General features: G+C 36.7%; 2 protein-coding genes across 3 annotated transcripts in view; both read left to right on the top strand.

Moving 5' to 3' along the window:
• Positions 1-2100, top strand: part of LOC106068171 (protocadherin-23-like) — a 34225-nt gene extending 32125 nt beyond the window's left edge. For both annotated transcript variants that reach the window (XM_056026648.1, XM_013227482.2), the window contains exon 20: positions 196-2100. In XM_056026648.1, coding sequence (XP_055882623.1) covers positions 196-821 — 626 coding nt within the window. In that variant the 3' untranslated portion in view covers positions 822-2100. The remainder of the gene's footprint in view (positions 1-195) is intronic.
• An 11708-nt stretch (positions 2101-13808) lies between these two features.
• Positions 13809-27555, top strand: LOC106068713 (uncharacterized). Its single transcript, XM_056027618.1, has 6 exons — positions 13809-14314; positions 15365-15573; positions 16499-16664; positions 18433-18588; positions 19843-20028; positions 24156-27555. The coding sequence occupies exons 1-6, from the start codon at positions 14266-14268 to the stop codon at positions 24371-24373; spliced, it is 984 nt and encodes a 327-aa protein (XP_055883593.1). The 5' UTR covers positions 13809-14265; the 3' UTR covers positions 24374-27555.
• Positions 27556-27948: the final 393 nt, after the last annotated feature.

Here is a 27948-nt window from a genome sequence, read left to right as displayed (position 1 = left end):
CCATTTGATTAGCTTGACTACTTATTTTTTAAATGAGCATTTCTAAGCATGTATAAACTATAGAATATTAACAAAAAGACTGACTGTGTATATCTTCAGTATTGATTAACATATTCAATGTAAAACATTTCGGATCCTATATTCAAAACGAATATAAATAATGTTTGTACAAGTAATTTGTTTAATCTCCAACAGAAAACAGCGGCTTCTTCATTGTGAGAGAATTTTCTGATGCTGAACTGCCTCCAAAACATTATGATCAACCACCTCCAGCTATTCATTCCTACAGACAGACCCCAGCCAACCAGCCTCAAGACAAGAATGCTCCTCTTCTGAATGTTCCAGAAGAAAAGCGCGAGGCCGAGTCAGTTCTCGAGAAGCCCAAAGATGCATCTCCAAACATCATCGTGGTGACAGCGCCAACAGAAACGCCTCAGGAGATCGCGGAAACCTCCAAGGAGCCTCAGGCGAAACCTTCCGAGGAGAGGAAGAGAGTGAACACCCAGAGAGGTGACACCAATAACAACGTGTCGATCATTAAGAGCAGCGCCAAAACCTTTAGCGGAACTTCCTTGGCAGCGTCCAACTTACAGCTGAAATCTAAGAGCAAAGGGAAAGCTGGAAGAAAGCAAAGCCCCAACAGTAGTGCGAAAGATTCGCGTAAGCCTCAGGACTCAGCCACCAAAAAGGAAGTGGCGGAAGAGACTAAGCCATCAGAGGAAGCAAAAGAAGATGTGCACAACAAAGAAGAGGGGAGCAGTGCACCAGACCCCAACAATCCAGAAGATACTGCTGATCAATCACGTGATGGTGGAGACTGAGTCATTGGAGCTCAGGGCGCAATATACAGTGAAATCAAATCATACATTTTAATACTTACAATGTCATAATTATCATTTTCTATGCCCTTTGGATATTTGTATAAGCATACCTTTTTAGTGTGCATATTATTGTTAAGCTCATTTAATTACATTTTTCTTTAAAAATATTTCCATAGAAGGTAAAACAACCGCCCCCCCCCCCCAAAAAAAAAAAACAATATAAAATATAAACAACTTGTACAGAAACAACAAAATATGCCCTGTGGATATGTTTGCTTTTATATGTATATGAAATTTATTCACTACTTGTTAACTCAGCATACTGTGATATGATATAAATGTTACAATTTGATAATGTTCAAACGTTGTATATTTTTGTACATAATATTTTTATCAGTCTGATACAAGAAGGTGTATTTGTGACTTCTGGAATATTTAGGTGTCCATTAACTATTTCCGAGATAACTATGTTGACTTATGCTATTTAAATTGTCTAAATAACACCATCTCGACTCCCAATCAACATTCCAGCGACCTCTCTCTAGCCTCCAATAAAACTACATTTCATACGGCCACTGTTGCATGAATCAGGTTTCTATTAAAGATGATGGATTCATTCCTTTTTTTTAGATTGACGATGTAAATAAACATAAATAAGAGCATTATTCTCTTGAAAAGAAAACTGTTGTATTTTGAACTTTGAAGACTTTTTTCCAACAACCGAATATTAAACGGTTTATTTAGTTTTGTTGAACAAAGCGCTCTGTCTGATAGAGGTCCAAGCTAATGACCATATTTAATACTACTATTTCCAATGGGTCAGGGACTCCGGACATACGGACTAAAATATGTGGCCGAAGGCCGAGCACACCGGGAACCCTCATCATTTCCCTAAAGTTTACAAAACTAACCGTGCATGACTCATCATTGATGAAACGGTCCCTAGAGGTACGACGTCTGGATTACGGCGTCTGGATTTTGACAAGGTCTTTGAAGCTCTCGTACAACTCCGCACTGTGCAATGGAAATACTTTCGCACTCCCTTAGACACTCCAACAGGAGTCTTGTTTTACTACACATTTAGCCTAATCGCTTCTTCTAGCGATCGTTTCCACCCGAGAGCCGCTTTGAGGCAGGGTAGCGTACCCGGGCTTCCAGACCAGGAAGTTCTATAATTTTCCAATTCTTAAAATTAAAAAAAAAAAGATGTATTCATACACAAAGAATATATAAGAAATGTACTAAAGACTATATTTTATGTTCCACACTCTAGACCATTTAGGCCTACACATCTTTGAATATTGTCCACCAAAGCTTTGATAAAATGGTTTGCTAATATTGAAATATAAGACAAAGTCTAATGCAGCCGTGTCTCATAAATAGTGCACGAAAACATGAACACATTGAAACTGAAGAGAGAGAGAGACAAGAGAATAAATGAACGGAAATGTACAAAATAAAAACAAAATAACTTAAGCAAAAGTTTTCAGATCTCTATTTGAATGAATTGTCTAAATAAATCCTCCTCCTCAACAACAATGATTGAAATGTGTTTTTGTTCTCTAGGTCACTGTAAACTATTGACGAGATGGGAGAGACATTTCATTCCTCCTGTTGAACCTATGAGACATTTAACAAATATGTACAGCGAATGATCTTGTGGTTTCAATGTTTTTGTATTTAGAAACAGATAATTTATTATAACTTTAAAAAAACAAACAAACGAATCTTTGACTAATAGGTTTTTGAAATACTTTTTTATGCTTTATGTCAGTTCTATTTGCAGCTTTTAATGTAACTTTTTTTTTTGGAACAGATATTTTTAAAATGTTGTTACCTGTAATAAACCAAAGTAAACAACAAGAAAATATTTTAAAATACTTTTTTAATGTTTATTTTAAATCTAATTGTATCAAATAGTTTAGATCAGCCAAGTAATTAAATGTGTAATAGATCTAGACTAACAATAATAAATCTGTGCAGTTAGAAATGTTTTTTCCCAATAGTTTTTTGTTTAGCGCTTATTCATGATTTTAGCTTTCTTTTAAACCTGAATCCACTTTTTTTTTTCAAGGAAACAGGTGTTAGGTTGGGTTCAGTTGGGCAGAGGTGTCCCTAAAATTCGTTTTATTTGTGGTACATATTCTCTATAATAGTCTAGAGTCTGACACTTTAAAAAAAAAATACATGTAAGCATATGCTCTATTTCATTCAATGTACTACTTCAATTTCTACCGAACAATCCACTTTTATTGCCTTCCTACTTTTGACTGTTTTTTTAACGGCACCCGAAAGGGAAAAAGTTTCGTTTGGCCTGTTCGTCCGTCCGTCCCGTTTAGATCTCAGAAACTGGAAGAGAAAAAGAAAATCGGACATTCATAAAAATACACCACTTTTACAACTATTCACTATTAATAGTAACAAACACGGGAGGCTCTTTAGTAGGGGAGATATCCATTTAGCATATTTTTAACACATTTATGCAAACAGTTTTACATTTTTTGTCAAAAAAATTTTTTTTTACATTTGTATTGCTAAAGTTAAGTAAATTCTGTCATACTGACTTCTACATTTTCACAGAAAATTTTTTTTACATTTTTTTAAAGAGAAAAAGTCTATTTAGTATACATATAAGTTGATCAGAATTTAAAACAACAATTGATAAGTAGTTTTTCATATTATCACGTGAACTGCTGTTTATTACCATAGTCATAGTACAATTTGAATAAGAGATTGACCCTTTACAAAACAATTAGATCAATTAGATATTCATTATAAAACATCAGTTAGGCCAGGTTCACATCTAACTTCACATTCACTTTCACCTATCCTTTGGTCTGCTGGGGCACCACACAAGATCTGTCAACCTTTTTTTTCTCCATTTTTCTCTGTCATTTGTCTTTGATAGAATTTCATTCTTATGTTCTTTCTGAAAATATTGAAACCTGCCTTTTTACCTTCCTGGGTGGACCACTTCGGGGGCCTTTTGTGAATTTGTGTTTCCACACAACCTGTCTTTGTAACCTTGTTTTTCATTCATTTTATAGTGGGGACAAAAACATTAGCTACTAGTAATATACAAATGTATGCACTAAACAACCCATTCATGTTATCGCGAATGTTTCTGAATGGTCCATGGGACTTAACAAGAATGGAAGTTCACAAGACTTGAGAAGTTGAAAAAAAAATATCACACGGTTTCTGATGACGTCAAAGGCGGTGCGTCGCTGTGAAGATAAACAATTGGCGCAGCACTTAGTAACCGATAAATCAGGCTACTGTGAGTGACATGAACAAGCCATATCGTTGTTTTGAAGTTCTGTAATTTCCTATGACTCAGTTAAGGAGAAAAGAAAAGGTGTCTGGAGAATGGGGGGGGGGGACAAATAAAAGAGGAGGGTGTTGTCTTGGTGTCCCCGTCAAATGGTGACACATGTAGTCAACCTTGTCAGAATTAGAATGGAGAACCTTTGATAAAAGACTAAGTGGACGTTGATAGATCAGAAAGCTACTAGTTGGAGGGGGTCCGAGGTGGGACGTATAAACCTACCCCACCCCAGTGGCGGCGTTAGGGGGTGGCGAGTGGGGCAGCAGCCCCAGGTCCAGCGCCTGAAGTGAGGCCCCGCGATAGGAGATTCCCTTGTTACCGTCAGCTTCGGAAACCAGACCAGTTCTCATAAACGAGGACTTGTTACTCAATTTCTTGGAAGTCTTTCTGATTGATACCAAATACCATTAAAAGCTCTTGACTTTTCGTTATGAATTTCGTAATACTGTATTGCCAGTTACTACATAAGGTTCTCTGTTTTGTAACAATAATAAAGCCTACAGAATTAGAGGTAGACGAGCCCATTAACGTGATCTGGTACAGTCTATAGTCTACAGTTTACGCGTACGGTTACCGGAACCGCGTATGACACTCACCCGGGGCCCCACGTACTGCTACGGCTGCCTGTATCCACACAGGAAAAGTTAACAAAAGATCTGGGTGGGGATACTTTGCTTTAACGAAAGTTCTGGTTACCTCCTGATGCACTTTTAATCTCACACATACAGACAAACTAGAAAAGTAAAAAATTGAGTCCTAAGTGGGTTTTTTATTTAATTTTAACGTATCTTTTTTTTTTTTTGAAGACAATTAAAAAAATTTAATTTCGAAATCCCTGCATGGTTAAAAAAAAAGTACCCTTAAAAGAAAAAGTTTTGTAATTTTTTCTAGTCTACATTTTCATACATGTAAACAAATGTATGAATAGAAAGCTTTTTTTTTTTTTTGGTGTAACCGGCGTACAGAATACGAAAGCATTATATTGATAAGCAAAGTATTTCAATACATAAAAAAAATAATTTTTGCACTTTTTTTTACTACCATAAACAACAAACAGAAGTCGAAATAGGCCATGACATTGAAATGGTCATTCAAAGAGGGGTCATTAAGGGGAGGGACTTCTTTCTTGCTTTTAAAAGAACTTCCGCTAATTTAAAGAAAGATCCTGTGTTTAAAAAAGTTACAAAGTTCACAAAGCAACAACGTAATTAACAAAAGGATTAGATTCACAGAAATGTAGTAAACAGGTGAAGTTTCAGTGGCCAAAGTTCTTAAACCCATGACTTACGCAGATCTATATATTGCAGCAGCCAGTGGCGTAGTTGGGGTTGGGGAGGGATGGCCCAAATTTGAAAGTCCCCCCCCAGGCCCCCACTCACCCCAAATGAATGTCCTAATTTTTATACATTAAAAATCAAGCCACCGCCATTTAATATTGCTATTCACGTAACGTTAAAATACTAGACAGCGTTGATCTAGATCAGTAGTTACCAAACTTTTTTGGCTCGTAGACCCTTTGCAATGTTTTTCTGATATTTGGTAGACACCTGCTTAGCTAGCTTATTCATGAACTTTAAATGTATTTTGTTTTACTTACTTCTCGCCGAGTAATGTGAAAACTGAAAAAAGTCATAAATACAACTTGTAAGTTCATCTCATTGAATGTATGGAACAAGTGTGTTCAATAGGCAATGCCCGATTTCCCTTGATTAAATTTCATTTTCAAATGAGATCTTTAGCATCCAAAAACTCCGATACAGTTTCAACAAGATTACAAAGAGAGTTTGTGTTACACAAACTCGGAGGCGGCCCCCGTCGAAGTCGGATCCCTGTCGGATCTGCATATTCGCAAATAATATTCAAGAGGTGATTTAATTTTGATGGTCAAAAGTAGGCCTAATAATGTTTCAAAGATTCAATTACCGTAAATTTAAAATTAAATTAAATAAAAAATAGTAGATTAGTTTTAGTATATTATAACATTGCAATATTGATCAAAACGATTGGAAATGAAAATCTACACTTTTTTTTTACACTTTAATTGAAATTCTACATCTTAATCTAGTCTATTTTAGTCTAATCAAGATCTAGAAATTCTAGATCTAGACTCTAAAATAATTTTAATTAGAATATAAATCCAGATCTAGATATAGGCCTACTGTAATAAAAATCTAGATCTAGTTTAAAAAATCTAGATTAGATCTAAATCAAGATATCATTCCTTTTTTAAACGCGAGTCACATAACGAGGCTTAATAAACATTACTATACCGAGTTCTTTTTTCATTTCATTTGATGAAATTAATTCCATATAACGTCAGAGGGAAAAAAAAAACACTACGTCACACGGCCTAGCTAGAATAAAAATCACCTTCATCATTACGAGTCATTTATCGAGTGTTCATAGACATTGGTGCACCGAGTGCGTTCTTTTAGCATTACTTTTAAAGAATTCATTCCATATGACGTCAAAGGAAAAAGAACACTACGTCACACGGCCTAGCTAGACTAAAATCACCTTCATCAAAACGAGCCATTTATCGAGTGTTCATAGACATTGGTGCACCGAGTGCGTTCTTTTAGCATTTCATTTAAAGAATTCATTCCATATGACGTCAAAGGAAAAAAACAACACTACGTCACACGGCTTAGTTAGACTAAAATATGTTTTCATCAATACGAGCAATTTTTCGAGGGTTAATAGACATTGGTGCACAGAGTGCGTTCTTTTAGCATTACATTTAAAGAGTACATTCATATGACGTCGTGGAAAAAAATTCCATTACCTCACAATAGGGTAGTAGTACCGGTACCATAAAAAAAATGTCTTTATTTACACGAGATATTTAACGAGGGTTCATAGACATTGGTGCACTGAGTTCTAATAGAATTTATTTAAAGAGGATCAAAGCCGCATTGTTTTTGCGTTTTGTCTGTCAGTCGGTCTGTCCGTCATCTTGATATAAAAAAAAACAACTAAAAGTTATTAAAAATTGATTAACCTTTATTTTACGTTTCAAAACATCGCAATAATTTTTAGGTATGAACACAATTGAAAAGTTTATATAATAGATTGTTCCGGATGTTTGTATAAATAGTAAAAGAAAAAGAGAATTTCAGATAAATGTAATACCGTTAATTAAATTTTTTGGATGGTCTCGTATAAAAATTAGATGTACTACAGTCATGTGGAGAGATTTTCATACCTTACTTTGGTGTTTGGATTCTGTTTTCCTTAAAAATCGGAACATAATATTAAAGATAATTAGATTTTTTAATGTTTTAGGTAGAAAGTTAAATGTACTGTAAGAGAGAAGTGAGTTAAAATATTTTTCATAAAAATCCGTAAAAACATTATTTCGTAAATGAGAAGATTATTTGTTTATTAATTAGAAGAGGGAGTTCAAACAATTATTTGGCGTTAGTAGATTTTTAAATAAATTCGGAAATTTCTGGCAACGATTTGTAAGAAACAAAATCCGGAACATTCATTATCGATTACAAAACTTCTATGTTATGTTTCAGCAAGAAAATTAAGTCTAAAAAGTAATTTTCAGTAATCAATTCTAGTAAATTACTGTTTTTAAAGCCTTGAACAACCTATTGTCGATATTTTAAAAATTTGTTTAAAGATGAAAATACGGAACAATTTGATATTAATAACCAAATTATAGTGACGCATTGTCAAATAATATAAGTGTAATATTAGTAAATTATGCGATTTCAAACAATCATTAGGCATGATTCATGTTTTATAAAACAATATCCGGAACATTTTTACACTTAATGAAATATAAGTCAGTATAGAGATTTTGATTTAGCATTAATATGCTATTTACATAAAAACGGAACAACATATTATTGATAATGTGTTTTTGTAACGTTTAAGCATGGAAATTGAATGTAATATAAGTTAGAAGAGCAAACAAACATTTGTTGGCGTTGATTAGTTTTGCAAAAAAAAAAATCCGGAACAATCAATTTTAGATACTTAAAACTATTTAGATGTTAAGGGAGGAACATTAAAGGGTAAATCAGATTTTCAATAGCTTTTAGAGTTCTGTTTTTTTTAATCTAATCGTGACGGACAGCCGACCAACAGACAAAACGCACAAAAAATAAATAAAATCTGATTTTTAAAAAAAAGTTTAAGGAATTGGTTTAGCACCTGATCATGTTGCGACGTTACGCTACTGCACGAAAATCGGTGCATAAAAAGTCCATTTAAAAAAAATGTGCGTGATATTTACATACAAAGTGCATTATTAGCCTTTATAAACAAACAGAAATGTTTTCTTTTAATTTTAGCAGCTAGTTGACCAGAAAAAACGTCTTTAACTATTATTTATATTTGTTGTAAACATTTCTTGTACATTTTTAAAATATATTTGACTTAGTGATACTGAAAATACACAATATTGTCCATCTTTGTTAGCATATTGTAACATTGCCTCCCTTACATTTACGTAATTGTTTTAGAATTGGTGTATTTTTATGAAAAAATCGCTTGCATAATTAATTTTATAAATTAAACGGTTTGCTTTTAGAAAACCAAAAGTAGCCGTTGCACCTAAACTTTTCAAGCCGGATTTAATGATGAAATAATATTTCATATATCTCTTCTAGTTTTCGAGATCTGAGTCTGACAGACGGACAGACGGATAGACGGACATTTTGCACAAACCTAATAGCGGCTTTTTCCCCTTACGGGGGCCGCTAAAAAAAGAAAAAATATCTTGTCAGACAAAGTTTTTGACAACCGTCGACAATTGTGACAAAATAGGAACTGATTAAAGTTATCGTCCTTTTCTGAACACATTTAGGCAAGAAATTGTGTATTTAACGTGTTAAAGTTGCTTCGGTTAACTGCGGTTGAAGATACATGTATTCATGCTATCTACTCTTATCAGATTTTTAGCTGTGGATGGATTACTCACAGTATTACTAACACTCCAGGTACACTCTCTGCAGTAGGACTCAACCATGAAAGCTGCTCCATTTGTTGTTTCTGATATTACATTTGATAAAGCGATTGCTTTCTCTTTAGAGCAGTCCTTCGAAACATTATAGATACGCCTTTGTTGTCAATTATCAGTTTTCACAAGAAGAAGTTTTTCTTGGATTTCTTGTTCCAAAATACCAATTAAAAAAAAAAAGATTTATTACGGCTGATTTGTCCACTTGATTAAAGAAATACGTCGTTTGCAAAAAATGACATAAGAATCTTTCAATGTTACAACTCATTTCATCAATAGGCCTTTGAACTGTTTTGTTGCTTTAATAATTGAGATAAAGGTCTGTGTATAAAATAATTTATATAATATCTCGGACCGCTTGTAAAAACACTTGCACACCATCATCTTCTCTTTTTGATGTCAAAACAAAAATTGTGTCCAATGTAGGTCTTCTCTCCACTATGACACTTTAAAAGTATTCAATTCTAAATGCATTTTATCAGGGTGGCATCGTCTCAAAATGTTTGCCAGTTTAGGTGATTTTATTTGGCAATATAAGTTCAACAAGGAAAAAGGAAAAAAAAAAAAAACTAACACCACTGTCTACATTTCATATTTAGATTCAGCCATGGTAAATATTAGTTACATGTAGACCCCCCAAAAAAAGCTATTTAAATGAGGTATTAAAATGTACAAAAAATTTTCATTGGAATAACAGGATTCAAATTTAAAGGATTACCTATAATAAGATAAGTTATACATAATTTATATTTGTATGCGATAAAAAATAGCTCATAGGTTTGAAATCAAAGTTAAAATCACGACCTTCTCACATGAGATCCACTCTTGTGGACCCCCATTTGCATGTCAAAGACCCCCAATTCTTTTTTTCATTTTTCTTTTTCAATTTCGTAGACCCCTTGGAAGTCTTCGTAGACCCAAAGACAGATCACGAGTACGATGGTTTGATGGCATAGAGGCAGATCTACAACAGCTAAGAGGCATGGATAGATCAGCAGGTCAGGGCTCTCCGGGGCTGTAGCGCCATTGGGATGGATGGATAAGAAGTTTGATATGAATCTTTGTTTGTGTGCGGGCGTGTATGTTCTTTTAGTCATCAAGTACAATTTTCAAAATGTCCTTGGCGTGACCTTGACCCACTAAAGGTCATCCTAGTCTAGAAATTCAGTGGGCAATAATATACTTATCGATGATGTATTTTTAGACACTGGCAGAGAATGAAATGACATGTTGACACAGGAAGTACTGACATGAATGTCAACATGTTCCTAATATAGAAACACCATCTTCATCTGATAACCTACTTTAAAACTTGTATCATACAGACGAGACGTGATTAGGCAAGGCATAGTTCTTTAACATTCATTTTGAAATAAAATCAAGGCATTGCCTTTGGAATCAATAGAGCGATAAAGATACATTATTTCACAGGACTATGAAGACCCGCAAGCAGTGGCGTAACTAAGGGGGGGGGGATGGGGGGGAGAATTTTAAAATCCCCCCGGGCCCCCTAGGAGGGGGGGCCCCCTAATGGGTTTTCGAAATTTTTTGTAAATACATAAATTAATATATTTGATTGACAAATAGTGTCAACGGGTGTCTTTTTTTTTCAACATTTATGGATTAAATTTATCACAAAGACTAAACCTAGATCTAGGTCTATCAGTATGTTGACTTTGTTGACATTTTAAAAATATTTTTTCCCACAGAGATCAAAGTTTTTTTTAAAGTTAGTTTTACATTTTTAACCTTGTTGCCACGAATAAAACTGCATGATATACAGCGAATTCCAGGTATCTTGTTAGCTTTACTAATAATAGATCTAAATGTCGAGTATTTTATGGCTACACTAATTAACCTAACCTGGAATCAAAATTTACAGAATCAAGTATAACAGATCCAAAAGTTATTCTTAATAATACTAGAATAGTCCATTATTCGGGTTTGGCGTCTATAATTTCAGAATTAAACTTCACACTCGAGTTATTACCCCTCTATTCATCTTTCCTCAATCCAATGGAAACTCTATTTTTTATTTCCATCTAATCCTTTTGCTTTCGCACAAAACATAAACAACAAACAATGACGTAATATCATATAATATTAGCACATCATTCCTTTTGAAATTATTATCACACCCTTCCTTTTAAAGTTCTTAAAAGTGATATCTACTAGCAGGGCCGCCCTATCATTTGCGGGGCCCTATGCGAAACGGATCGCGCGGGGCCTAGTCTGGGTAGGGATGAGCATAATGTCAACATTTTTTTTTTTATTAGAAAATAGGCCTACTTTCGTCTTTGCAATAAATTTTTATCAAATGAAAGCTCGCAATGCCACTTTTTATTTATAGGCACCCCAAAATGTCAATTTCGTCTATTCTTCAGGAGATTTGAATAAATTCAAATAAAGTTCAGGACTTAATCGCATATTTTGCCTTTTCATGACATTTCATGGAGGCTCTGGAAAATCAGGGGGTCGCGAAAACCCTGTTATTTTATATACGTTATAATGGTTTCATTTAATAATGTACACTTAGAATTAGCGCGGGTCCTATGAAAGCGCGGGGCCCACTGAATGTTTTTTTTTATGACAACTGCTTTCTGCCATGTTTGACCTAGACGAACTCTCCGACAGAATAATCTTTAGGTAGTCTTGCGTTTTGCATCGTATTTCACTTTGCTTTTCATCTGTCGTTCGTTGAGTAATGTCTCTGCATTTTCAGCTACCGATGGTTTCAATAGTTTGGGATCAGTTGGAATGATTCCCTGAGTCTTCTACTCGTCAGCAGTTGTGATGGTGCATACGGCAGTCCGCTTATCGGAGTATTTCTATACTCGAGCATAACGAGATATGGATCTTTCCCACTTCTGTATTCTCTGAATCCTTTTTCTTGCGCACAAAACATAAACAACCAACAATGACGTAATACCATATAATATTAGCACAGAATCTTCTTCATGCAGTGGAAAAGTAAGAATTTTTTGCCTATCTTGAATTCTGGTTAAAGCTCTTGCGCCCAATTAATATAGTTCGGAAGAAACTACAAAAGTCTGGACTGCATATACGGGAAGCTGCTAAAGAAATTAGTACCCTTTCATGCTTTCTGCAAAATGATGAGAAACTGACAAAAAACCAATCCATCGAAAAAGCAAAAGAAGGTAGTGAATACTATGGATTCCCTGTAATCAAAACAACCATATGAAAGAAAAGACTTGATGGGAAGTTGAGTTCTAATGTAGGACTATCAATAGAACTGCAATTCAAACGTGTTGCGACAGAAGTGCTGGACAGATTTCATATGGAGATGAAGGGCAGATTACAAAGGCTGGAAAGAAAATGGATACCTTTGGGTTTCTTCTTGAACCAAGACACCTGTTAGATGAAGACCCGCTTATGACAAACTGTGCTACTTTTCCTGTTTGTTTGATGAAATAAATGGCAAATCGCTTTTTCAATGATGTGATTGATGCACGAGCACTTTTCATCAACAAACCAGTACTACAATCACCAATAGACATATTGAGGAAACAGGCTTCATATGGTAATTACGTGTGCTCAAACTTTGCAACCTCCTCCGAATACTGCTAACTCAGGCCACTTCCATTACGTCATGTGAGAGATCATTCTCAAAGCTCAAGTTCATCAAAAGCTATCTCAGGAGCACAATGACACAAGAAAGGCTTATCATGGCTTTAATGTCAGTGAAGTCACAAATACTAGAAAGTATTGATGTAGTTGATGTTATAGATGTCTTTGCTGCACAGAATGCACGACGTGAGGCGATATCACTTTAGATTTGTCACTTGTGCATTATTTAACTAATAAATAAAGGTATTATTCATTAAAAGAGTCTTGATTACTTTTTGTTAAGTTTACTGATATACTGAACCAATTGGATTTGGGGCGTATATATTTTTGCGTACATTATCCCATGTCATATGTCGAATGTCAAAATGTAAGGGGCCCCCAAAGAGGTCAATCCCCCCGGGCCCCCAAATCCCTAGTTACGCCCCTGCCCGCAAGTGACCTATAAATTCTGTTAGATCCTACCATCATCCTACGCAAGCGCAGCCATTGTCACCCGTGGTCGATTTAAGCTCTCTTTTCAGTCTGCGACTTCGATGTTAGCTTTTCTTAGATCGTCAAACTAAGTGGCCTGGTCTTTGTAAGAATCCTCCAATTGTGGGTTGAATTTCCGTAGATCATTGCTAGGCTACCTCAAGATTTAAGTCGGCACAGAAATAAAAAAAAAAAGCTCGGTATCATGCACTTACTGGCCTTGTCTGGAACGGTCTGGTTTTTATCGAGTCACGTGATTTTATTTTTTTCTCAACTTTTGTATTAAAAAGCAGGAGAGAGGAGTGGATATGAAACAATAGGAAAGGAAAGGGGGAAAATGAAAAAAAAAGGGGGGGGGGGGTTCGTGGACGAGAAGGCTGGTAATCTTTATGAAAATATATTTCCTCAATACAAAAATAATTCTCTAGAAAAACAAATATTTATTTAAGTGTCTGTCACTAGTAAGAGCCCCCCCCCCCTTTTTTTTTTTTAAATTTTCGTTATCAGGTAGATTTGCGATGATTTCTAGAGACCAGCGATTTGCGTCACATGCCAGCAGGGGGAAGAGGTTTGACAATCTCACCAACTACAATGCTATCTCAAGTTGTGGGAGTAGACTTGAATAGAGACTCAAAATGTGTAACGATATTTTTTTCCCCCGTAGCCTCCAACCCTTTTGTGATCTCATCCCCAATCAGACAGATTTGTAAAACTGACCTATTTACTAGATCTAGTCCCGCTTTGAATCCAGGCCTATAAATACAGCTTTAGACGCTTGATCTTAATTAACTCGAGCAGGCTTCTAGACACTATAACATACATTTGGAGTTGGCTACTTACACAACTAAAGATACCGAGTTACAACATTGAGTTTTATCAATTGAAACCAAAGCGCAATACATTGTTTGTTGTGCGGCGACATTTTGACAAGCATAGACAGAACATCGCTATTGTGTCTACTGCTGTCTATTATAGGGGAGATCACTCTAGAAAGGAGGAAAGAAGAATCGCAATTTCAGTAAAGTTTTACATTCCTGTTTCTCTATTCGTGGATTTGGAGCTGAAGAAACAGAAAAGAAGACATGGAGGCAATCTTCAAGTGGGCTTTCTTTATGGCATGTCTGCAGCAAGGTGAGTCCGTGTACGTACAGTGCTTGGAGGTCAGTGGCATGTTGCACAATGCGTAATGTAAAGTAGCCTCTGCTGCCTGTCTTACTGTGCTTGGAGTTAAGTGGCTAATTCTATTTTTACAAAACTTACATCAACCCTCCCTATCTGTCTGGTAAAAGTTTGAACACGTTATTTCTCCCACGCCCATTCTCGGGTCAAATTTAAATATTTTTTTATTGTAATTAACAAAACACAAATCAATTTTTTTTTAAATTACCCAATTAGTCAATAAATTATTAGCGATTAATTATTTTGTTTGATATCAAAAAAGGGAAATAGCTTCTACATTTTTAGTGATAAAATTGTAAGTGCGAAGCTCTTCCCTTTAGATAAGCTTTGTTCTTTTTAAAGGTTTTTTTTGGCTATTCTCCTTATAGTCCATTCCCATTTTTTAAACTTCATACAATTTATTTTGTAATCTATCCCTAATGTTTTAAAATTATGTTTTTATACTCTGCCCTTTTTTTTTCTTTCAGTGTCAAAATGTGTGTGTTCGTGTGTGTGTGTGTGTGTAATGTATTGGAGAAAATGCTAAAAGTTTTTAAAAAATCAAAACGATTAACTCAATGAGATAACGATTAGTAGTCACTTCAATGAATTAAAAAGATGATTTAAAGGTCTAATAAGATTTCTTGAAATGGGTATACAATTTTGGGCCTAACACGTTTTTACACAAGTTTGTAATTCTTGTTCGATATGTTTGAACTACTTTTCGACTTTGTTCTTGTTTGTTACCAAGCTTAGATTTACTCACTCTGTCTGGTACAAATCTTGTACTCGCTATTTCTCCCATTTCCGATTCTCGGATCAAGTTGATATTCTTCACAATTATTCATTGTCGAAGACAATACATGAATCGATTGACGGATTTTTTATTTAATTATTTGATTTTTTTTTCTATACAAAAAGGGAGATAAATATTGTAGTATTGAGTATGTGCCAGTAATTGTGCAGTTCTTTTCGTTATACAAGTTTTTTAAAAGTATTTTTTTTTCATATTTTTTCAACTAGTGACCCCTATTCACATTGACCTGACTCCAAACTTCTTTGTGGAGGCAGCCACCACTGAGGTGACCATCACCTGTGTCCCGGACGGTACCGGAGTCCTGGCCAAGGAGATTCTTCTGATAGAAATATCAAAGAACGGGGAGACGCCCATCGTTAATGTGCAGCCTCCCAGCAAACTGAACTATGGTCCTAATGATTTTCAACATTTCGAGGTGACGTCAACTTCTAATGATTTTTTATGACACAATGATATCCGATGAGGGGGGGGGGGGGAAGAGTGGTAAAGCGGGGTCCTGCTTTTAGACAGCAATGCAGAGTATAATTTTGAATTTTGTACTTTTTAAAGGCAACATAATATAATAAAATTGTAAAAAATGTGACGTCTAATTGAATATTATCCATCTAATATATTCCTGTGGGGGTAAGCATTTAGATGGTATGATATTTTTCTGTTGATATACTTGGTGTATAAATTTTCTTTTGCACTTTTTAAGCACTGTAAAATAAAATGTATATGTTCTTCAAATTGAAGCCCAAAGTAGTTTTTAGTGAAAAGCTTAACTCCCTTGGTCTGTCTGGCCGTTACATTTGGAGCTCGTTATTCCGCCCACCTTCAGTTCTCTGATCGTGTTGAAACTTTGCTCCATTGGTCCTAGCAAAACATGTATCAATTGAAAATACAACCCATTAGTTAATTAAATAGTGGTAATTATTTAATTTTGATTGATATTGAATAGGAGAAAAAAATCGTATAGTATTGGACTATATATGACTGTAAATGTAGAGCTCTTCCCCTTATATAAGCTTTTTTAAAATTAATTTTGATTGATATTGAATGAGGGGAAAAATCGTTCAGTATTGGACTATATATGGCTGTAAATGTTGAGTTCTTCCCATTAGATAAGCTTTTTATTTTGTCTGTTGTTTTTTTTTATTTTGTTTTTTTTTTATTGGAGACAGTGATCTTTCATCAAATGTTTAGTATATTTATTTATTTCAAAATCTCTCCCAGTCTTCTATATGTCAATGGTTTAAAATTAATTCGTTTTGCGTTGTTTTAATTCCATGAGCTGCTTCCCTTTCCCGCTGCTTTTTTTTCCCCCCGTGGATAATAATTTTACTGTCATTCTGTTTCAGGCTCAGGGCTTTATCAACAATAGCTATGTGGCCGACAGTTACCTCTACCTGAGGATCAAGTACCCTACCAAAGATGATGCCGGAGCTTACACTTGCGTCATGTCCTACTTAGACTCGGCAGGACTTTTGAAACAGGATCGAGATAAAGCCGACCTAATCTTGCACAGTAAGAGATGTACATAATACTTGTTGGTGTTGTTACTCTAATTGAACTTCATGCGCTGATTAGCTTATGTCAATGATGCCCAAACTACGGCCCTTTGGCCGCATCTGGCCGAGACCAATTGTTATATAAGGCCTGAACACTGACCTGCAACGTCACAACTTTTGGGCAGTTTAGACCAATAGCTCGTTGCCACGCCGTACAGACCTGTGCTGTTCACAGTGCTTACATTATGAAGCCATCGAAACTCAGCTCCATTGGTTTTCGGTGATGTGGCCAGGGGCAAGCGGGTCGGAAATGTATCTGGTTCCCAGTTTCTAAAGGTTGGGCACCTCTGGTCTATATTAATCGTTTGGTAGGATGATTCAATAAGGAGGTTGCCTGACTGGTGTGAGTGATAGGGGCCTTATTAGATGAGGTCTTATGACATGGCGGTTATAGACTAATAAAATGAAGGCACGAAAAGTCATATAGCAGTGCAGTTCAAAGAAATGTCATACGATAGGGCAGTTCAGTGAGGATGCCATATGTCAGGAAGTTCAAAGAGGATGTCATATCTTAGTGCAGCTCAAAGAGGATGTCATATGTTTGGGCAGTTCAAAGAGGATGTCATATGTTAGGGCAGTTCAAAGAAGATGTCATATGTTAGGACAGTTCAAAGAGGATGTCATATGTTAGGGCAGTTCAAAGAGGATGTCATATGTCAGGGCAGTTCAAAGAGGATGTCATATGTCAGGGCAGTTCAAAGAGGATGTTATATGTTAGGGCAGTTCAGAGAGGGTGTCATATGTCAAGGCAGTTCGAAGAGTATGTCTTATCAGGGTGGTTTCTAGAGGAAGTCTTATGTCAGGGCAGTTCGAAGAAGATGTCATTTGTAAGAGCAATTCAATATCGATGTCATATGTCAGAGAAGTTCAAAGACGATGTCATATGTTAGGGCTTTACTTGGAGATAAGCATTTTACTGGAGATCCTAAGACATTGGACACTGGGCCCAGGGTCTATCAAGAACACTGAAGTGAAAGTTCTGAAGTGAAAGTTAAGACAAATTTTGGGAAGGGATATCATTGAATTAGTTTTCAAAGAAAATGATAAAATTGATTTCCTCCTCATAGTATGTCTATGTGTCCATGTTGTGTGTGTGTTTCAACATTATGTTTTGAATTAATAGATAACGCTCACATTATATATTTTGAAATAATAAACTTCGTAACCAAACAAATATATTATAAACACAGTTTTAACCAACTAAAACCCTATTATTTTTCTAATAATTTTAATAGTAATGTAACAACAGTTACATCATCAGTCATCGGATTCACCTCTTCACAACATGTGATAAGGGTACCTGTAAATTAACTTAATGTACAGGCTGTATAGAGGTAACATGAATGTCAGTCTAGTGTTTCAAATCAAATCAAATAAAACGTTGTAGATGTTTATTGTTAAAAAGGGAGAAATTAAAGCCGAGAAACGTTTATCTAGAATCTCATCTCATCTATGCCTGTGGTCACGTCCTAGGCCAGTGGTCATATCCTGCAATCAGCTTCCTCCCAGCGTCTCAGTTCTGGGAGTCTTTCCAACTGTCCCATCTTGCCCATCTACTTGGCATTTGCATCCAATATCTGGGCCGTCTTCAATGCCTCTTCCTTTGGGGGTTCCAGGCTTAAATAGACACAGAAGCTAATTGTAACTATTAATATTTCTTTTCATCGATTTAAAACAAAATGTTGACTATAAATATAACCTGCAATTATTTATTGCATGATTAGAAGGGGACAACTCAAGTATTGAAGACAAAATGGACACTCTACAGAAAAGTTTAGAGAACCTCCTAGACAGAGTGCAAGAAGTAGAGAGAGCGAACCAGATGTTGATTGCAGAGAATAGAAATCAGTCACAACAATTACAGGATCTGCGGGAAAAGGGTAAGTAAAAAAAAAAAAGGAAAGCAGACCAGGTGATGAGTGGAGTATTGGGTGTTGACCAGGATGTCGTAGGGGTAGGTCGGGGTAGATGGTTTGTGTTTTTATCATTTAACAAGAAATGTAAAAAGTTTGTTCTATGGTTGTATTGTAGACGCGGTGGCTGAGGGGTAAAGCTTTGGCTTCAGAACCAGGAGTCATGGGTTATAATATAGGTGATGAGATTTTGAATTTTGGGATCTTTGGGGTGACTCTAAGTCCACGCCGCTCCAATGGGTACCTGACATTGGTTGGGGAATTGTAAAAGTGGTTGGTCGTTGTGCTGACCATATGACACCCTCGTTAACCGTGGGCCACAGAGACAGATTACCTTTACATCATCTGCCCTAAAGACCCACAATGTCTGAAAGAGGAACTTTACTTTTATTATGGTTGTATTATTTTATGTATGGATCACTACATGTAAGACTTTTCTCGATTATCAAAATCTCACATTAAAAAGAAAATCACCGAATCTTCACACTGACCCAACTCCAATAATGGAACGTTAATATGTGTAGATAAATGTACAGCACGTCGTTTGGCATTAAGATTAACCAGATTCTTCTCTTTCTTACGTAGCCAATGATTTTAATTTGATGTTATGTAGTTATAACTGTGAAAATGAGTGGTTAAAAGCATCCCTTATTAAACCCATAGGCCTAAGTTTGGACAGTTTCCCATTCTTCAGATAAATTCAATATATCACAGACGTCTTCACAACCGTTTTTCGTTCATTTATTCTATTATCGCGATATTTCAAAGTTAGCATCAAAATTAAGCGAAAAACCAATAGGAGATTTGCATACAAGGCGGAAAAACTATAAATAGCAAGTTTTTGGTGTATCCGGTGTACAAACTAAAGGAAGTGCTGATAAACTATGTTTTTTTTTAAATTATGTGATTATTTGTGTGCACTTTGTAGCACTGCAGAATCAAATTTCTAATCCCCTCTGATTGTAGCTTTGATTTAGTTGGCAAGACTTGAAGGTCAATATAACGTCCTTGACATTGTTTAACTCTTTCAGTGCGGCGTTACTCTCAGCGAGTAAATGATGAAAAACTCCATTTTTTTCTATCAAAATAATTCGCACTGAAAGAGTTAGTTTATCGTGTTACCAAAAAAAAAATAAGTTAAAAGAAATGTAAGTAGACTGTTATCAAACGATCAAAGTTACGTGTAACTTATTTAGTGCTATGTCTCTTTTCTTCTAACAGTGCGTTTGACGGTAGCATTCTCTGCAGCCGTGAACCAAGAAAAGAACATAGTGAGTGGAGATACCATTGTCTTCACTGACGTCATGCTCAACGATGGCCAGGGCTACAATGAAACCACAGGGATTTTCACAGCTCCTGTTGCCGGACTTTATGCTTTCCATCTGGTGCTGGAAATAGGTCAAGGAGGTAAGAATGTGTAGCTTATATAAAGACGATGTAAAAATACAAAATTAAATGTGCTATCATTTCTCTACAGTTCCGTAGTAGCCAGTCAGACCGCTGGGTAGCCATAAATGCTCTATTTACACATTTCCGCGATTACTCTGTTTTCTTTAGAGTTCTGTGACTGATAGAGTTGTTTGCGGACTGTGTCAACATGATACCTAGTTTCAACCCCACCTGCTTCCACCCCCTGCCATTCTACAGGACGTTTGGGATTTTTTTACTCGATGCATTAATCTTCTAAGAAACGTCCGAAACTTGTAAAATACAACAAATAACCGAGTCTTTCTATAGAGCTGTGAGTCACGTGACCATTCTTTTTTTTTTTTTCATTGCTCTTTAAACCTGTATTTCTTCCTTTTGATGAAACTTAGAAATGCCTTTGCTAGAACAGAAAACTTGGCATCGTGAATATAGATCTAGAAGGGCTAGCTTTGGATGTTTGAAGTCCCTAGGCGAAGTGAATTTGGTGGCCTCAAAAGATTTTATTTATAGATAGAAACATCAAAAAATAAAATTATGAAATGTATTAAAAACCTGCCCGTCCATATCTAAATCGACAACTAACTGAAATTGATATATCGCAGATGTAGAATATTCAACATAGTCACAGTGCGCTGTATGTTTGAAATCTGATCCAAGTTAGGCAATTTTTTTTCACTAAAATTTTTTTAGTCCTTTGCGAGGAAAAAGAAAAGTAAAGTTCCCCTTTCAGACGTTGCGATGATGTTAAGGTCATCTGTTTCTGAGATTAACAGCAAGAAGCAGATTATCTTATCTTCTTATCTTATATAATACAGACGTTACTTCAAAAAAGAAGATGATTACGTCCTACGCGTCATGCATTTAGTCATGCATATTAACCAATGACTTAAATTCTGCCAAGTCACTGGTTTTCCTGGCTATATATAAGATAAGAAGATAAGATAAGATCCTAAATTCAGAGTCTACTTGAAGTTTCTTCGGCTCTCCCATTTCATAAACTTACACATATTAAATGTCGTGGTACCAATCCATCAGAGAAAAAGTGAAGGCTGTGACAGGTGGGGAAATGTGACGTGTGTTTGGCACGTTTTATGTCTAGGGGATGATTATTTTTGAAAGCAATCACACCCCCACTTATCAGCATATGAATCGGGAGCAGGCACGCAACGAGACAAAGCAATGAAAGATAGATACAAAAGTTAAAATAAAGGATATTTATTTACATAAATATACATATAATAATAAAAAGGGGGAGGGTTTGCATCTATCTCTAGTATATCCTATGTTTAATCATCACTCTTGCACATAATAAGAGAGTATGTCACTTTGTCCTCTGACTTAGCTGGTATTCCTGTTGATGTCGCAGCTGGCTGTGTCCTGGCTTGAGGTTCTGCAGCTGGAGGTGGCGCTCTAGCGGATAGAGGGACGCCGGCGATATAGTTCTTGTGGAGTCTCAATCCCCAAAATCTATTATCTGTAGTGGGCACAGTAGGGCGGGTGGCCGGCTACCGTGGGCACCAGGTTACTGCGGGCAGAGCGGATCTGCCGTGGGCAGCGTAGTTGACAGGATATGCCCAGTGAGTTGCAGAGGGTTGGCGTAGCTATGACGTCTCACACAGACCTGAGCCCATAGGGACGTCGCACCTAATAGCTTGACAGGTGGGCTGTCGAGTAGGCGGGCAATGCCGATAGCGCCAAGTAGTAGAGTGGAGTAGTGTCGTGTAGACACTAAACAGCAACAGCAAATAAATAGGCAGACACCTGAGGGAGGCTGCGGATAAACAAAGACAAGTTAGGACATGTCTCTCATGCATCTTATCGATGCCCTCCACTGAGGTGCATTCGTCAGATTGGTAAAATTGCTTTAGAGCATAATTGGGAGAAGATGACAAATGGGATTTGGAAAATAATGGCAGATAGTAGCCATATAAAAATGTACATGAAAGGGGAAATAATAATATAAGAATGTACATAGAAGGGGAAATAATAATCTCAAATAAACAACAAAGGTGGATAGAGAAAGAAAAAGGGGGGGGGTGTGAGTTGGGCGGTGATCAGCGACCGAGACGCTTTGTTTGCATATGACCGTGGGTCGAGAACAATGGAGCGTGCTTGAATGTCCCTTCAAGCGGCGCAACTCTCATTAGAGTAAAATGAGTAAAGGGGGGACAATTCAATACAGGGGAGATAACTCATATCTCATTTCTAAGCGCAGTATTAGTGCGATAGTAAAATCATCAAGGCGATCAACCGAGATAAAGGAAATAAAATAAGGTGTACAAATATATACATGGTTGCATCAATGATCAATTGAGCAACGTAGCATTAATAGATTAATGCAATACATAAATAAATACATAGGACATGTTTATGTTTTCTACTTACGCCAGTGAGAAATACACAATGCACTAATTAAATATAAATGAACTAAGCAAAATCCACATGATAAAATCCAATGGAAATATACAAAAGTAATTAAGATGGAACTTGTGATTAAGTTCGGCTTACCACCAGGTATTCCTCTAGGAGAAAGAATAAGTGATATAGTCCAGACTCGATAGCTCAGCTCGAATGAGAAAGAGAGGGTGATTTGAGTTGGTTTACTATATATATATGCCTGAAAAGTGTGGGCGGACACCGGAAATGTCCTAGGCTAAGAATTATCTTACACGTGGGTGAAGTAGACTTGAGCCGCACCTTGGAGTATCACGCGGTGTGTTGACCCGTGTAATCTCTTAGATCAAAGAGAGACGTGGGGGGGGGGGGAGAGTGACCTACCTTCCACCCAAGAAGGGGGGGGGGGGAGTCAATTGCGGCGTCAGACATCCTGCCGATGAGATCAAGGAGTCTGAGCGTATCTTTGCCCCGGTCAAGGGAAGATAAATGAAAGGACTGGCCTAATTTTCTCCAAGGTGGTGGACTAAGTCTAGCCTGGTAGAGAGGAAAAGGTGTGGCGGGTGAATAATTTAGGGGTAGGATGGAGAAATAATTAAAATAAAATAAATAAATAATGAAAAATAATAATTAATGCTGTGATAAATTTGAGTGACTCTGACAGCGAGTTTTTGACTTGTCACAAAGGCCGAAAGTAGGTAAAGATACATTTTTCAATCTTTTTTTTTTTTTGGAGGGAGGGGAATTTCTACACTGTCACTTTGTGCTTACGGTTCGGCGGGCCGGACGGAACCCAGATCCGGCCCGCGGGCCGTATTTTGGGCATCACTGCTCTAGTCAAATGTGAATATTCGTTTGTTATGAACCTCACTGCTCTATTTTGTGTCTGTTCCAGTTTCTTAATGTTTTCTTGAGTTGAGGGGTCCCAAACGAAGGATGCATATTCTATTTTTGGCCTAACCAAGGTTAAATAACATTTCTTGATTCCATTAGGTCTATCACATCCTCATTGAAAACTTTTGTCAATGCTCGTAACAGTTTCTCGTCTTTGACTTGAACGTTTTCCCACGTCTGCTAGTGAAATCTACAAAAGTATAACCGAGATAAATAGGAGCTATTGGTTTTTATTAGTGGATATTTTTTGTGGTGATCTACACCTTTTTAGCGATGCTATGATCCGGTGAATTTTTAACAAGTACTCTACGTCTAGACACATGGTTCCAAATCGTGTATGGTCTGGAACCTCGTTGGGCCACATCACATAACAAAAATAAAACAGTCGAGTCCAATAAAAACTATCTCTCTGTGTGGCTTCATTATCCGCTGGGGACAGTATGTCGAAGGACCGGATATAACCACGTCAAAGGCCGCAAATGGACTCTTTGTTAGTTTTTGGTTTTAACCCAACACACCCATGAAAAAAAAAAAAAAAAAAAAAGAAACTCAGAATTATAACGGGTCCTCCTAACTAGCAGTGGTGTAGCTAAGGTGGGGGGAGGAGGGGGGGGATTTTTAAATCCCCCACTTGAAGGGGGCCCCCAATTGAGTGTTTTTTTACGTTTATTGAATATTACGCAAAATGCAGGGGCCCGAAAGAGGTCAAGCCCCCGGGCCCCCAAGTGATGGCAAATTCCTACCTACGCCCCTGATAACTAGTATGGTATAGAGCCCTAAACTCACCTTGATTTATGTATTGTATTGTATTGAAACAGGAGCTGTTGGTGAAGTGTTTCTCAACGTTGCAGGCAAAGACATGGTCAAGATGTACACCCAGGACAAAGACTTTGGTGACCAGGGAGCTGTCAGCGTGGTCAACAAGTTAAACAAGGGGGACGCCGCCAAGGCTGTGGTACACCAGGCCGCTGGCATCACTCCACGCATCCTTTCAGAAAGACTTTGTGTATTCTCCGGAGTCTTGATCCGCTCTTGATGGTCTGAACACATAAACTCTCGTGATTGGTTATTGCTGAGCACTGATTGAAGCATGATTAACATGTGTACGAACTGATAGACACATGAATTTCACGACAAGATCATGTTTCTGAATGAATGTTATTACACTAAACAAGCATTGACATTTAACCTATAATGCGCTATTCAAGGTCTGTACATAAAAATGCCTACATTTAGTAAAACATAAAGAAATGGGACGGACTGTTTAAATTGAAAACTTCAATACAACAAGCATTCAATAGAACAACAATGTTATGATGATAACATTAATTTTATTCAATATCTATCTAATCTATCTATCTAATCTATCTATCTATCTATCTATTCTATCTATCTTAGGTTTACCAGACACCTAAACCGCCTTGGATTGATAAAATGAGGACAAAGCTTTACCAATGAGGGCACCTTTAAAAACTAGGCTTACTATGTGTTTGATGAAACATGTCAGGAAATCAAAGGCTGTAAAACTACTTTATTAAGCCTTATATTTCTTACACGATCTGACTTTTCTTTGGCATTACCGGTAGTTTATCATGCGCTCATTATGTGTTAGAAAAATGCATCTCATTGCCAGTTCGCAAGGGGTTTTCTTCTTCTTCTTCTTCTTCTTCATCGTTCTCATTGTTATGTTGGAGTGTTCATATGACTAGACCAATACATGAGATGAACTGCGCAGTGGTTTCCAAATCAGGGAGCTCTCCATATAGTTTTCTTTCTATTGGGGTGATTTGGGGCCAATGTCTTATACGGGCCTCTTGGTAGAGAGAGCAGTTTTGGAGGACGTGGTCGGCATTTTCTGGTGATACTCCACATGGGCAGATTTCACTGGTTCCAATTTTGAGCTTCCGGAACATGTGTTGTCGCATTCTGTTGTGTCCGGTCCTGAGTCGAAAGATTAGACGTTGGTCTTGTCGGGATAGCTTATAGTAAGCATCATCTTTCTTGTGATTTGGATGGGAGCTCGTCCATTTCTCATTTATTTTATCTACAATTAGTTTCTTCATTTCTTCTGGATAGAGAGCAGAGTTTACTTGTGAGTTTGTTCTCCCACTCTTGGCGAGTGTGTCAGCCTTCTCATTTCCTGCTAGTTGTATGTGAGCTGGTATCCATTGAATGAATCCTCGATACACTATAATGAATCTCCACCCTGGGACGAAAGCCCTCTTCCTACTATAAGGGACCATATTGAAAACATAAAAAGAAAATCTGATTACAGACCAACAGAGCTCAAGGAAATAGTGAACTGTTTTCTACATACCAATTACCCTAGCAATCAGTGGATCAGAGTTTACACGGATGGCTCATCCCATAAAGCCACCACAAATGGAGGAGCTGGAATACTTATCGAATGGCCAGATGGAGGAAAACTAGAAAAATCCTTTGCAACTGGAGAGCTCTCTGACAGTCACAGAGCAGAAAGGGAAGCACTAGCACTAGCTGCTACCATGCTAGCAAATCATCCAAGTTCCCCTCACAGTCAGATTGTCTTTCTAACAGACGCAAAAACAACCCTCCAAAGCCTGCAAAACTCTGATTCCCCTTATATTAAAAACCTCAGAACAGCACTCACAAAGCTCAACCACAACAGCAAGGGGTTTTGACTAACATGTTTCTCGTGAAGTTATTCATCAGTTTTAGGTTCAAAGATGGACATGTCCTCCTTTTGCCGGACGTCTATCTATCTATCTATCTATCTATCTATCTATCTAGATCTATCTATCTATCTATCTATCTATCTATCTATCTATGATTATTTACACATAATGGGAAGGTTACTGGTGTGGTATATGAAGTCTAGATTGCCTGTTATGAGATGACAAAATTCCCAATAAGTATGTATATGTTGTAATGCTGCTAGAAACGGATCATCCTTATCGTTCTGTTTTAATTTGTTTGTTGGCCTAGGCCTACATTTCAAACCCAGAGAAACGACATCTGCGTTAGATGAGTAAAATAATCTAGGTCACAGCTTGTTCTGCTTTCGTAATGCACTATAGTTTCCCATAACATTAAGACTCAAAGACAATTATTGATATAGAAAAAAAAATGAAAGCCCTCCAAATGTTACACTACTGTAAATATAAACATCTTTATTTTTTTTTATTTCAATAAGATGTATATGTTTTTTTGTTTTTGTTTTCTTTTTATGATGATATTCATACATAAATTTAGTGTTTTAGTAATATGTAGTTTGATGTATTGTAACATCTGTATGGAATGAAAGATTCGAGCTTCAATACGTCATTTTCATCCATCGTGTTGAATGAATAGAATCCATAGAGCATTGTTCATTGGTTATCCCTTACTGAGACCAATTGCCCTCCACTAGCTAACTCAACACAGGAAAATTATAGCCTACTTGTAGTGGTTCTTTCCGTCCTATTTTACTAGTATTCCAATATCTTAAAATAGTGCCCCAGTATAAAGAGTATCTTATCTTCTTATCTTATATAATACAGACGTTACTTCAAAAAAGAAGATGATTACGTCCTACGCGTCATGCATTCAGTCATGCATATTAACCAATGACTTAAATTCTGCCAAGTCACTGGTTTTCCTAGCTAGCTCAGGCAACCCATTCCATGCTCTAGTAGCACTAGGGAAGAAGGAGTATTTGTACAAATTTGTCCTAGCATATGGGATGAGGAGTGTGCCTTTATCTTTGTGTCTTTCTGAATATTTTATAAAATTTTGTTTTTGTATTTGAAGATTATGGTTCAGTGTTTTATGTATAATTGCTACTTTACTTTTAAGTCTTCTATCCTGAAGGCTAGATCTTTATGTATTATTATTTTCTTTTGTTTGATGAAGCTATAAGTTATAGTTACTAGAAGAAGGAAAAAGTTTTACTAACTTTCGTACACATGGTTGTATGGTTGGTTGGCTTGGTACTGTGTTGTTACTAGGAGGAGTTGTCGAATCGGAGGATTCGTGCCCTGGTCAGGACTGTCACTTATTTTGCTGTATTTAATTCCCTATTTTCCTTAATTAAAATGTGGTCCCTAGTGCAGTCTTAATCCAGCCTATGTAAAATGTATGTATGTAAAATGTATGTATGTAAAATGTATGTATGTAAAATGTATGTATCATTCTTTCTTTCTGAGATTGTCTACTTTATGTATTCTTTAACAAAATCGTAATAAACAATGAAATATAAAATTTGTCTGATAAATTAATTTCGTTTGTTATGGACTTTAAAAAATAATGTTAAAATTTGTCAGGATTTTAACAACAGAGTTAAATCCCGGAAACGGCTTTGATTGGCCGGCTAAACAAGGAAAGGGTATCTTACGTGTCCGTGACTCTCAGAACACTGAGGTTTTGTGAAACCTTGCATATGAAGTATGGACTTGGCGGCCAGTGTGATACGTCACAAAACTAGACAAATCGGACAGAAAGGCAACTACCAGCACAGTGCTGTGGAGCACTCTAGAGCAGGACAAGACACACAGAAAGTCTCTGGTCATCCACTTCACCTAAACTCGTCCCGGAGGTCTTCACCACCCAATTAGTCAATTAATTAGTGGTTATTAATTATTTTGTTTGAGACCA

Source organism: Biomphalaria glabrata, chromosome 4 (genome assembly GCF_947242115.1).
Source record: "Biomphalaria glabrata chromosome 4, xgBioGlab47.1, whole genome shotgun sequence".
Lineage (NCBI taxonomy): Eukaryota > Metazoa > Mollusca > Gastropoda > Planorbidae > Biomphalaria > Biomphalaria glabrata.
The sequence above is the reverse complement of the archived record's forward strand: the minus strand, read 5'-3'. Positions and strand labels throughout refer to the sequence as shown.

What these genes read in the sequence shown, in the direction of transcription:
- LOC106068713 (XM_056027618.1), top strand. Translation starts at nt 14,266, where the DNA reads ATGGAGGCAATCTTCAAGTGGGCTTTCTTTATGGCATGTCTGCAGCAA. An exon ending in TATGGCATGTCTGCAGCAAG is followed by an intron (nt 14,315 to 15,364) that starts GTGAGTCCGTGT and finishes TTTTTCAACTAG; the next exon opens with TGACCCCTATTCACATTGAC. An exon ending in ACAGGATCTGCGGGAAAAGG is followed by an intron (nt 18,589 to 19,842) that starts GTAAGTAAAAAA and finishes TTCTTCTAACAG; the next exon opens with TGCGTTTGACGGTAGCATTC.